At 41.1% G+C, this 13,740-nt stretch overlaps 1 protein-coding gene across 2 annotated transcripts; it reads left to right on the top strand.

Annotated features, from left to right (window-relative positions):
• The first annotated feature begins 288 nt into the window (after positions 1-288).
• On the top strand, positions 289-11,032 carry rnft1 (ring finger protein, transmembrane 1). Of its 2 annotated transcripts, none has more exons than XM_088320958.1 (8): positions 289-462; positions 1,591-2,006; positions 2,759-2,835; positions 2,933-3,033; positions 5,839-6,151; positions 9,373-9,438; positions 9,508-9,609; positions 10,300-11,032. In XM_088320958.1, the coding sequence occupies exons 1-8, from the start codon at positions 434-436 to the stop codon at positions 10,432-10,434; spliced, it is 1,239 nt and encodes a 412-aa protein (XP_088177084.1). In that variant the 5' UTR covers positions 289-433; the 3' UTR covers positions 10,435-11,032. The 2 variants fall into 2 exon arrangements, with proteins under 2 accessions (XP_088177084.1, XP_088177085.1); XM_088320959.1 differs by having other exon boundaries at positions 299-462; positions 1,596-2,006.
• Positions 11,033-13,740: the final 2,708 nt, after the last annotated feature.

The raw sequence follows: 13,740 nt of genomic DNA, 5'->3' as shown, positions 1-13,740 counted from the left end.
CTCTGCCCACTGCCCGATGATTGCTGGGATGGGCTCCAGCACCCCCGCGACCCTACTGAGGATAAACGGTGTAGCTAATGAGATGAGATGAGATGAATATTTAATCACATTACTGAATTGATTGAATTGAACTTTCTCGAATTTATCTTTCTCACTCTTTTTCGTTACTTTTGTCTCTCGCTCTGTCTCTCCTTCTGTCGCTTACTGTACACATACAGTGCCCACAAAGTAACCACTAGATGGCGCTAGTGGAGCATCTGACAACAAAACTCCACAGATGAAGTTAACAGTGACGTCATCTGCAGAATACAGTATTATTTCTGAGCTGGAAAGTTAGCAGCCCAAGTGTCTTTGTTTTCGTTTTATTTTCGCTTTTTTTCTTTTCGTTTGGCGTCTCCAAAGTTCGGCGTTAAATGGCGACTGAGGGCTTACCATGAAACTCCGGCTGCAAAATGACTGCAGGTGAGCGGACTATAACGTGTTAGCTCCAGTGGCCTAAAAGAAAACATACGCGAGCTAATGCTAACTTTGTTTAAAATAAATTATCAAAATAACCTAATAAATAATATCCAGAAGGACGAAGTGTGTCCTCTTGGCTTATTATCCAAAATAGGTTTTTTTCTGCATGAATATTTGTAGGAGATCATCGTCAATTAGCTAGATTATATGTGTTTATTAATCTCTTATGTCATAACCAAGGCTGCTTTTAAACTCTGTCTGCAACTTACTGCTCTTTTAGTAGTCGATTAGTCATCGAGTTTTGAAACGATTTGTCGATTAATCGCGTAATTATTCTTTTAAAAAGCATCACGTTTATTTGAATGAGATAAGAAGTAAATGGTCTGCATTTATATAGCGCTTTTCAAGTCAATGAAGACCTCCCAAAGCGCTTGACAATGTGCTTCACATTTACCCATTCACACACACACTCACACACCAATAGCGGCCATGCAAGGCGCCGACCTGCTTATTGGGGGCATTAGGGATTCAGTGTCTTGCCCAAGGACACTTATAACCCCCAGACGAGCGCTCTACCTCCTGAGCTAATGCTGCCCACAAAGTGAAAATGGGTACAACAAGAACATACATTTTTCAATAAGCTTCTCTGTAGGAAAGACATGTCTGGCTAAGAGCAATTGTTGACAATCAATTCCATTGTCGACTACAGTGGGACCTCGATTATCGCGGTTAATGGGGACCAAAACCACCCGCGATAAGTGAAAATCCGCTAAGTAGCGGCGCACCTTTAAAAAAAAAATATATTTTTATTTTATTTTATTATTATTCCTTTTTTTTAGACCCGGTAAATGGGGACCAAAACCACCCGCGAAAAGTGGAAAATCTGCAAAGTAGCGACGCCCCTTCAAAAATGCGAAAAAAAAAAGAATTTATTTTTTTAATTATTTTATTTAATTATTATATTTTAGGCCCGCGAAGCTCTGAATCCGCGAACGTCGAAGCGCGAAGTAGCGAGGTCCCACTGTATTTCTATTATAAATTTTTGTCAACTAAACCTTGTTACTCTACTTTCCGAGGGATAAAGTTGACACCTGGCCTTCATGATAAAAAACGTTTCTCTCCTGTGTCCAGTAAAGCTGTGAAACCGAGGCAGTCTCCTACTGCCATGCAGCCGACTTCCAGCCAGGAGGGCACACAGGCGAGAAATGGTTTGTCACTTACTCTGCAAACCGAGCTTCCCAGTCGAACGGCGATCCCGGGTTCCGCGGGACACGCCCACTCGGACACAGACCATGTGCGCTTATCCATGAGCGGCCGTGCATCAAGCGATTCCGGTGGGACCAGGAGATCCAGGATCAACCCTCACGGGCATGCTCACGGGCAGACCCAGTCCGTTTTGGATTCCGACTTGAGCGACGCCGGAGACCCGGACTCCGGAGAGCCCAGCACCTCGCTTTCAGAGTTACGCTGCCTGTTTCGCTGGTTCCAAAAGAGTCTTCCTTTTCTTGTCATATTGAGCGCCAAACTTGTCATCCAGCATGTGTTAGGTGAGTGCAAGTACCAAATGAATGGTTATTTTTTTAAACTTAAAAAAGAACTGAGTTACGGTGCTCGTAATACATGAGGTCTTACAGTATTTACCATATATTACTGTAGTTGCACAATGTTGAAAATATTGTTGACCACAATTGCAAAACATTGAATGCAACCACATCTTTCCACCCACTAGACAACTAAGGTCTGTTTTTCTTAACAATATTTAAATCACTTGCATTGACGATCAATAATAAATATGTTAATGCTCTATCCCAGAGGCGGGATGCTTCTTCGTTTATGTCCTTGCCTCGCCCTCACTGAAACGTGACATAAGCATTGTTGTTTTGCACAATTAACAATATCTAGATTTATAAAGTTTAAATTTAGTCCTCCTTATATTTTTGATGATATGTTGGTACACGTTAGAAAAGGAAACATTGTGCTGGTTGTCTTCCAAGCTCAAAGTTGTCGATCAAGCTGAAATTCAGGGAAATCGAGCAGCTAGCCAAAATTTACTGTACCAGAGACAAAGAATTAAGAAACAAGGTTGTCTTGAAAGATATAAATTAACCCAAGGAGGGAACCAACTCTTTGGTGTGTGTGATAATGAATTGGACGTTGAGGGACATTAGATAAACAATAAACTGAATAAACAACAATTTTGAATTTTGTTTCTTTACTTTAACCTTTTAAGTAGCACACTGAAGGAGTGTCTTCCCTATTTTTTGTTAATATTTTTAATGACCGGCTTCTCCTTTGCAAGGACTCGCAGTGGGTGTCGGCCTCTTCACGACCTTCCTCTATGTCAATAAAAGTATCCAGGCTCAAGTGTTTCTTCAGGTAAGAGCTGGAATTTAAAAAAAAATAAATACAAATTATATATTTTGGAAGCAATGATGTAAACCAAGTGCTTGTACCGTGTTGTGTGTGTAATCAGAGTCGCCATGGCAAGCTGCACTGCATCTGGCTCCTCCTGCTGCTGCTTTCCTCCACTGTCATGCTCTACTACACCTTCCAGGCCCAGTCACTATACAACTGGTAATGACCACACCACGTCTGCAAATAACAACCATTGTAATAGTCTTCTAGTCGCCAACTATTGAAAAGCTCACATACATTTTGGACCACAAGCTGCTGCTTTTTTTTTCTACATTCCGAAAACTGCGGCTTGCAATACGGTGCAGCTTCTTTAAAGTCTTTGAACACGTGACTTGCCCTTCCCGCGGATGCCGGCCGCTGCTTAGCAGCTGGCTTAAAACCGGTGCGGACAAAGGTGATTAGACTGTTTTATCAAATAAAAAAAAACCTTCTGATAATTTCCCAAGGAGGGTTGTAAACGCGATTTGATTTCTGCGCATTGCTCTGAATGTCTAAGTTAAGAAATTAAATGAAGCATTGGTAAACAGCAGGACTAACTATGACTTAGGTAGAGAAGATGCTTTGTCATCCAATTAGTGATGTGCATGAACGGATAAACAATATTCCCACTTTCCGTATAGAGCGAGGTCGGCAACTTTCGGCTCTGGAACAAAAAAAACATTTTTGTTTTGCTCTCTCTCTGGTATCCGGTGGTAAATGCAGCAAAGTCATATACTGAGAGGTGAAGTTGTGGCTCTCGGGCTTGAACTCCTGCCTGGAAAACTGTAATGCCAATGTCCAGTGGATCACTCCTCCGCTTGTTGTTTTATTCTCTCTCTTGTGTCCACTGTGTTAGAGCAGGGATGTGGACCATTTTAAAGCGGCAGCGCCACAATTTAACAAAGCCTCTCGCTACTGCCCTAATTTTAACACAGAGGTTATATTAAACTTGTAAGAACAGATTTCTGTCACCGGCACTTTTTTTTTACAACGGAGTAGCTTTTTCAGGCATGAAAATGCGTCAGGTGATAGAAAGGTGAAAAGCAATGCCGGAGTGACTAATCGGGAAGTACAAAAAAAATTCAGAAGGTTCGGCTTTTGGCAAGGTCAAGTTTGGGCTGGCTGGATGGGAAAAATAATTTCAACATGTATCTGTCACTCAAACCTTACTCAGGCATTCATTCTCTAGTGAGCCTTTTTGCCACATTCAGCACAACAGATGAGGTGAGTTTTACCATCTGGGGGAATTCGCCCCACCCACATTTCATGTTGATTTGGCCACGACTCCTAATTTGTGTACCGGTTGAAATAACACAGAATAGTGCAAAATTAACACAGAGCAGTGCGAATGATATCAGTCAGGTACGATGGAAGAGAGAAAGGTGCTAAATGGGATCGAAAAAGACAGGAAAACAAAAAGAAACTCGTTAAAAGGACTGTTATCATTCATTTCACTCATCTTGCACATTTGTGTGTCCCCGGTTGTGTGCTGTGCTACGTGTTTGCAGAATGTAGCAGTTTATTGCGTATATCTGGTACGTGGCTCTTCTCACTCAAATAAACTCGTAGTGATTGGAATTCCGTTTTTTATTGAGAAGCGTCTTAACCTTTGGATGCATGGCCTACCAGTACATACTTTACACTCTTCCATGAGTGGGTTTGGAAATTAATGGGGGGGAACAAAAATCCTAAAGGCATCATAAACATGTTTTATGAGGAATATGACATTATTAAAGCCTTTTGATTTTAAAAGATTTTGAAGAATAACCCATGGTGTCATTTTTCCACTTATGCATCCAAGGGTTAATACTAGTGACAGGGCCATCAGACTTTTGAGAAGCAAAGACGTGTCTGTATGTCACCAATCACGCCAAGACATACCCTCAGAAAATGTATAAAATCTTTTTTTTTTTTTTTTTAGTTTTTCAGATGGTAATCAACGGGTAGGGCTTTATGGTATTGTCCGAGCTGTTTTCCAGCTAAGATGCCCTGCTTTGAGACTGTTTGATTAAGGGCAATACAAATAAAAATGACTTGACTTGCTACACTCATCTTGCATGTGAGTGCAAAAAAACATCGGGCCAGAATAAAACCCTACTATTTTGTGTTCTAATTTAGATTTACAAATGTAAGTAGCACTTGCAGTGATTATTTCAGTTGGGGAAACAACTTGAGAGTGTTTCCTGTCAAAAGAGACCAAAACCGTCCAGATTCTCCAAACGCTTCAACAACACCATTCGATTTACATTGAGTACGTTTTAGATTGCGATTTTATGTGAAGTGTACAGGATTGTTAAGAGGTTAAACATAAGTAAACAGCGCCTTCTTCTGGGAAGTTAGGGTTTTTGTCTAAGAACCCTTGAAATAACCAAGGTGTCCTACAATTACACAATCGCATTACATCCATTGGATTTCATGTAATTGTGCAGGCGGCATTAGCTCAGGAGGTAGAGCGCTTGTCTTGGGATCAAAAGATCGCATGTTCAATTCCCAGCTCCTCCGTCGTATATGTCGAAGTGTCCTTGGGCAAGACACTGAATCCCTAATGCCTTCAATAAGCAGGTCGGCAGCCCTGCATGGCTGCAATTGGTGTGTGAGTGTGTGTGAATGGGTAAGTGTGAAGCACATTTGGGAGGTCTTCATTGACTTGAAAAGCTATATTAAAATGCAGACCATTTATCATTTACTTTTGGGAGGTCTTCATTGACTTGAAAAGCTATATAAATGCAGACCATTTACTATTTTATTTACCCTACTGAATAGATTTATGAAATTCTGTTGACCCACTTCAGTGATTCGCGCACACAAACACCTTGGGGGTATTGCACGAAACCAAGATATGTTGGAAAAACTTGTTTGGTGAGAATAGTTGACAATTAATTCTATTGTCAAGTATTTCCATGATCTATTTTCTGCGACAACATTGACTAATGGTTGCAGCCCTAGTCCTGCGCATTCTAATAACATGACCTCTCCCGCCCCCAGCCTGGTGTTCTTGAGTCCAACTGTGGAGCCGCTGGGATTCTGGGAGGTCCTGTGGGCGGTGGGCATCACCAACTTCGTCATCAAGTTCCTCTTCATGGGGATTAAGTGCCTTCTCCTGTTGATGCCGGCCTGGCTGCTCAGCTACAGGGCGCTGGGCTGCTGGCTGCTCCTGAGCGAAGAACTGGCTCAGGTTCATCAGGCCCTGGCCCCGGCGCCGCTCTGGTTCCGCTACCTGCTCAGCCATCAGGAAGCTGACGGCGCCGCAGCGTTCACTCTGGGCATTCTGCTGGCTCTGCTCTACCTCATACTTAAGGTATTAGGCTCTTCCAATGAAATGTATCGACCAGATACTTACTTTACGTGCAGTGTAATTTTAATTCAACTCCATTTATTATTTTTTCCTATTTTGCTCGAATGAATAACAGTTAAGTCCCGTTAAGACATTAAATGTCAATTTTTTTCCCCCTTTGCTTATCAAATCACGTTACCATGAATTAACAAGGAGTCAGACGTAAAATGTAAGAAATCGACAATGAGTCCATTTCTATGGCTGTTTAAGCCTGCTGCTTTAAATCTATGGTTTGTACAGGTGCTTGAATTTTGCCTGAAGGGCCATGTTTCTCAGCAGTCTGACTTGATAGACCACGGATTAAATCAATGGTTCTTAACCTGGGTCCGGTCGAACCCCAGGGTTTCGGTGGAGCCTGTGCCGTGGAGGTCAAGACACACCTACTCAACATGTCTATACGCAATGATATGACCCGGTTTGTACGGATACTTGCCTGCACCAGATTCATATCCAGCGTGTGTGAGACAGACGTTCATGTTTGATTTTGTGGCAGCAGAAGTCAACGATGAATTAATACATGGACAAAATCATTGAAGAAAGGAACAGATTTTTCTGTGAAAATGACATGAGAGTAAAACTTGTCAAGGTGAAGCTATGCAAATCTGAATTGGTCTTTAAATGGCAACAGCAGCGCACGAACACATTTTCAGTTCTTTCTTTCAGTTCAATTTGTGTGTCCATGCACTATGTTGGTTTTGTTCTTCACAGTTTATTTTGTGCACCAGTAGAAAAACAATTTGTCTTGAATCTGAAAAAAATAATAATAACATTTTATTTCACACCAAAGTAGGGTTTGGTGAATGCGCTTATAAAACTGGTGGGGTTCAGTAGCTCCAACCACTGCATTAAATGAAGAAAAACAAGTCCGCGCAGCATGGCAGAACAGTGGTTAGTGTGTCCGGGGCACAGTTCTGAGTTCATGGGTTCAAAACCAGCACCCCTGCGACCCTACTGAGGATAACGCTGCAGATAATGGATGGATGGATGGATGGATAGAAAACAAGTTTGCTTAGAAATGATGCCGACACTGCTCTCTGGTGGCTTTTCTTTTTTTGCCATTTCCTGTGCGTCATTGCCCTTTACTAGAAGGATTATTGGGCCTGACAAATTCAGCCCAACCCTACCCGCAAGTCTTGACACCCGACCCAACCAATTAATTTGATTCTGCAGGACCAGCCCTATAACCCCCGAAATTGTATATTTGTGAAGACTCGGGACGTATATGTTTTAACACTTATTTAATTAAAATGTTATTTCCTGCATTTTTAGCGTCATTTCTTCCTGTTATAGTTAGGGCAGAAAAACGTATGTTAAAATGATGTACATATTTGTATGTACGCAATAAATGCATTTCAACCACGAAATAACACTGGGACACAGAATAAGAGGCCAGACACTAACGTGAAAGAAAGATCTTTTCTAATTCTAATTTCTAATTCCGCAGAGAATTACTGCAGCCCACTAGGCTTTAAATAGTTTTGTGCATATGAAATTGTTATTGTCTATAGTCTGAAAATGTAAAATCTAAGGAAACTTTTGAAGATCGTGAGCACAAACTAGATCCATCCATCCATTATCTGCACCGCTTATCCTCAGTAGGGTCGCGGGGGTGCAGGAGCCCATCCCAGCAATCTTCGGGCAGTGGGCAGGGGACACCCTGCACTGGTTGCTCGGCAGTCGAACGGCACACAGGGACAGACAACTCACCTGCTCATTTACACCTAGGGACAATTTGAACCGGCCAATTAACCTGACATGCATGTTTTTGGAATGTGGGAGGAAACTGGAGTGCCCAGAGGAAACCCACGCAAGTACGGGGAGAACATGCAAACTCCACACAGGTGGTTTGATCTCATGACCTCATAACTGTGCTGCACACACGCTAACCACTGCGCCGCCATGCTGCCACAAACTAGATAATATACATAATGACATTCTAACTTCACTCTTACTTTTCAGTTCACCTGTTTTAGTTTAGCTTTTACTTCTCACGGCTCCATTTCGGCAGTCAAAATAGATGTACGCTAATTTGTGCAGGGAGAGAATATTAAATGAATAATAGCGTTATTTATTTTCTTTAGTAATTTAATGTTGAAGGTTTCCCTTTAAATTGTGCTATTAACTACAGCAGCACAAATTTCTGAAGAGAGAGGGACAGAGAGACAATGAAGAACAATAACGGGTGGATTTTTTTTTTAAAAAAGGCAGTGGCTTAGCGTGAGGAACGGAGGGGTGATCTAAAAAAAAGGCAGCTTCCAGCCTGCCAGCAACCCCGGCAAGAGGAAAGTGGTGGATAAAAAAAAGGAGCTCAGCAGCGAGGGACCCCCAGCCCGAAGCCCTAACTAATGATTGACATTTGGTTCCAAGTTTAAGATCTTACCTATTCCCTCAACCTGCCCATCCCCCTACCATTGTTGGGGCAGAATGGCGGAATTGATGTCATTTTATACCAGCCAATTGGTAGAAAAAGATTGTTCAATATCGGTCAGGGGTGGGCAACTATTTGGAGTCAGAGGCCGCATTAGGCTAAAAATTGTGGCCAAGGGGCCGATCCGGGAGACCAATCGAATTTTCTCATTTAAAAAAAAAACATTTACATGCAGACATCTAAACATATTTCTTTGTTTTTAAATAGATTTATAAATTAATTTCACATTTCTATTTGCAGGATACATTACAATTGCCACTAGGAAACACTACCTTCATTTTTTGCATAGCTCATAATAAATGCCCATAATTGATTGACACTTAATCGTTGCACTATTACACATTTAGGTGTCACATGCACTTTTCCCGTTGGGCGCGACCCACAGGGGCTGATGACTCTTCATAGGACAACACTGTACAAACTAATGCCAGCTGCAGTTAATCACGAGGGAAGAAGAAATGTATTTGAAACGCAAAGCCTCTAGAGAGCAGTGTTGGGGTCATTTAAAGCAGAATTGTTGTGAAACATGGCAGAAATTGCAAGCATTTACATGCACTTTACCCAAAATTCAAGCTTTTTTTGATCCTTGAAAGTACAACATTAAAATAGTTGAAACAGTTTCAAGGATTTCAAGCACCCGTACGAACCCCATCTTAAATCTGACTTGTGGCACCTTAATAAGGTGCGCTTTGTTGTCCGGAATTGACTGCATTCGCATGTGTTGCCTTTTCCAATGTGTCTTCGTTTCTTCTGTCAGCTTTTGGGATTGTACGGGCAGTGGACGTCACTACTAAAAACTGTGAGGATCCTCCTGAAGAGCGAGGTCAGTCGAAGGTGCACCCAAAACCTTTGCTTGGGTCCACAAAAGAAAATGTTTTTGTTGCTGTTTTAGTTGACGGGCACGGCGGCTACGAGGAGTCAATGCACAGAGGCCGGAGACGTTTGTCCGATCTGCCAGGGAGAGTACAGGGAGCCCCAAGCTCTTATCTGTCAGGTAACAAATGACTGTAATAGAGGTCAACCGATTATCGGGCGGGTGAATTATCAGCACTGATATTTGGGAATTTGGCACATGTGGGCATTGGCCTTTTTTTTTTTTTTTTTTAATATTCAACGAGCCCGATTATGCAGTCGAGACTCTCTCTCTTGCGCCTACTCCTTCTCTCCCTCCTTCTATCCCCACATGCCTTCTGATTGGATAAGCGACCAGGGGCGAAGCCACTGAAGCAGGTAAAACAACTTAAGAGCGGCAGCTCTGATAAATTATCCAGACATGCCTGACAAACTGTTATGTTAAAAGCTAATACATCAGTTCCCACCTAAACTTGCTTCCATAAAAACAAGTAAACTACACTTTTTATGCTCTCTCTTAACCGTATACACGCGTTTCTATCACGGATACAGGCATGTTGAGACAAGTTGGTGAGCTGCTGCTCTCTCTTGCTTCAGTGGCTCCACCCCAAGTCGCTTATCCATTCAGTGGGCGCAGGGTGGATAGCAGGAGAGAGGAGGAAGGGGAGAGGTAAAGCAAGAGCGTCTCGGCTGCATAGTAAACAGTTCGTCGAATGAAAAAAATGCAGATACCGATATCAGTCAAATTCCCCAAAATCGTCCCGCCTGATAATCGTCCGGCCTCTAGTTTGTAACTGATAATGTGGCGCTAACACTCCCGCTAACTGCTCAGCACATCTTCTGCGACGAGTGCATCGCTCTTTGGTTCAACCGCGAGAAGACTTGCCCCCTGTGCCGCACCGTCATCACCGACAAGGTCTACAAGTGGAGGGACGGAGCCACATCGCCGCACTTGCAGATTTACTGATCGACAATTCGCATTTGGGCAGAATTTAAAGGGGCAGCGTGTACTAGTGTCTCTTTAACAAATGCGATTTTTCTGTGATTGTAAGAACACTGGTTAATGCATTGTATATTATCATTTTCCCATCCTTAGTTATTTTTGTTTTCCCTTTTCGTCGCTTTTTAAGTTTTCACTTCCAGGTGTGCATGTTGCCCACGCTATAAACAATGGATCTTATAGTATACACAAAAGAAATATTTTCCTTGTGGGTAAAGTCTTTCTACAGTTCTACATTTGACGCATTGGCGTCAACGTGGGGTTAACTCCGAGCTGGAGTATTTCAAAGTTGATTTGGGGAATTGCAAACTCTTGAGCCATTTGAAAGGTTTTTCAGTCACAGGAGCCTGTATCAGGCTGTGAAGATGGACTGTTGCTCTGTCTCTATTTTTCTAGAATATTTTTTTGGGGAAAAAAAAGAAATTCCACAGTATTTTTACAGAAGCCGTGTAGCTTCCTTATAAAACACCAAAGAGATGGAGAAATATATTTTATAAATGAAAAGTATATCATGTTCTTGTACGTTTCACTCCATGGACTGCCCAAATAAAAGTTTGCATTTCCAGTGAGTGTGGCTTTAAATTGTATGTTGGAACATTTAAATGCTGTACCAAAAGCTACCACAAGGCGGCGTTGGGATTCACGCGTTACTAAGGAAGGTATTTCTGTAACGCAATTGCTTTTCTAAGTAGCGTCTATACATTTGTAACTCGACTGTCCTTTACAATGTGGTTCGTTACTCCCGCTACTTAATTAAAGCACATCATAAAATACTACCTCTTCATCTGTTACTCCTTCACTAAAGATTTAACAAAGAACTATTTTGCCTTTGAGTTCAATAGCACTGAATTTCTCGCCATGAAGATATTCTCTCTACCCAATATACTTATATAAGCCGCATCTACAACTATTAGAATACTGTATGTTTTGATGTGCCTGTTTGGTAAGCAGTGCTTGGGGATGGGGCGTGGCTTTTACTGGAACAACAAAATTATTGGGGCAAAAGGAACACAGGATTTACTGTAAAATTGAAGGATTTTGATCATTTCAGTTGTAATATTTTGCAATACACCATGCCTGGATAAAACCCATGGAGGGTCTAAAATGGATGTCGTTAATTTCAATAGCTCCCTTCTTCCAGTAAATGTTTCATACAGGTGTTTGAAATCCTTGAAGATGCTTACTATTTAAAGTTGTTTTCTAGGTTTGAAAGTTGCCTGATTTTTTTAAATACATGACTCATACCGAATTTATTATTTTAATGGTACTCATGTGTGGTCCCTTCTCAAGGTTTCATTTTCCTCATGTTGAGGTTTTTGAGTTTTTCCTTGCCCTCATGTAGGTTTTAGATCAGGGGGTGGTGCCGTGATAGTCTGTGGTTTGCAATAATCTGTGGTCTGTGCAGCCCTTTGAGACTCCTTGTGATTGAGGGCTAAACAAATTGTCCAGAGACAAAATGGACATGGAGTGTCTCGGCTAAGAGTTATTTTGCGAGCGCCCAAGATTGCGCAAGCCAAGAAATATGAAGGCCTATGCTTCCTCAGGTTGGTGTTCACCAGTGTTTTTCAACCCTTTTTCAACCAAGGTACACTTTTGTTTATAAAAAAGTTCTGTCGAAAATGTTTGAAAATAAAGTTATGTCAAATATTTTCACTGTACTACCCCGTAAGCAAATAGATATATAAAAAGAAGAAAATACTTAAAAAAAGAATGATGTACTTTGTTTTTATTTTTTACAGTGCAATCTTAAACCGCTTTGTTAAACAAAGTTATTAAATGTACTGTGCTACCTCAAGAGTAGATAATTAGTACATAAAAAGTATATTAAAAAAAATCTACTGCCACCTACTGATATGGATGCCTATTACAGTTCCCTCCTATCAAGATAGCAAAAATACTGAATAATGGCCCGATTTTTTGGAAAGATAAAATTGGGTAAATTCCAGCGGCACACTAGACAAGGTCTCCTGGCACATTGTTTGAAAAACACTGGTGTACACATTTTCTTCTAATTCTATGATTAGGTGGCTCTTTTCAAGAGTATAAATGGTCATTTGAAACCAGATTGTTACTTTAAGAGTAACACGGGTGTCAGTAATCTGGGAGGGAGGGGGGGGGGGGGATTACCTGAATGACTTTTTAAATGAAGTAACTTTCCTGTTTGTTAGTAACGCGCCCAACACTGCCGCAAGGTGATGACAAACCCGACAAAATGTGCTCGGAATCCAAAAGCATTTCACTTTCATTTTATTTCATCCAAAGTATCGAAAACCATCTTCAAAAGCAGATGTGACATTCCCTCCTTGTACAAATTCAACACTGATCACTGCTCAACAGCGAGTAAAAAATTCATAAAGATTTTCTAGTTCGTTTCGCTCGACATCTTCGCCTCAAACGTTGCATATAAATAAAGGAGTCATTTTGAGCGCTAAAAAAACAAAAATCCCACCGATCGCAAAGTAAACCATTTGAATAACAATATCATTCACACTATTTCCATTTCGTCAATATTGCCCTTTTGCTTTTAAACTAAAAAGATTCCAGTTTTGATTACCGTAATTTGCAGACTAAAAGGAACATCAAAAATAAAAATTAGCCTCGAGTTTGGAAAGTGCGCCTTATAACCCAGGGCACCTAACAGACCAAATATAGAGTAAATAAGATCCTAACTAAATGCTTCAAAATGTGGAAACCATTTGTCAATGAATCAATTCATTTAAGCTGTGAAACCATGATTTCCTAATATTTGTTTTATGAAATATGGATTCTTTTCTCATGCAAACCTGCTTTTACTGGAGATTTCACAACCTTAAAGTCGCAAAGAAATGTTTTTGAAGGTGCGCCTTATAAAATACGGTAAGCTAATAGACATTGGAAAAACAAAAATGTCATGAATGCGAAAAGAAGTTCACAGAGCCGCATGTGCGGTTGCTGTCGGGAACTTGTACGAATTAAGACAACAAAATAAATAGCTATTTAGCTAACATAGTGCAAGGCCTTAAAAACAATACAGTACTCAAAACAAATTCACAGTTGACATGCAAAGAACGCAGTCATCTTTTAAAAGAAATAAAGTAGCCCAGGGGTCGGCAACCACCGGGCCATGGATCGGTATTGGACCGTGAGGTGATTGGTACCAGGCCACACACAAAGAAGAAAAAAAACGTCTTCATTTTTTATAATACTGAGTGCAATATTTTTTGGTCTACCCCTTACACCGAGGTTTTACGGTATTATATCACCATAATTGAGTCAACAAATATCGCTGACCTC

Source organism: Urocampus carinirostris, chromosome 17, assembly GCF_059441175.1.
Source record: "Urocampus carinirostris isolate Australia breed hairy pipefish chromosome 17, RoL_Ucar_1.0, whole genome shotgun sequence".
NCBI classification, from domain to species: domain Eukaryota; kingdom Metazoa; phylum Chordata; class Actinopteri; order Syngnathiformes; family Syngnathidae; genus Urocampus; species Urocampus carinirostris.
This window is presented reverse-complemented; position numbering and strand designations above follow the sequence as displayed.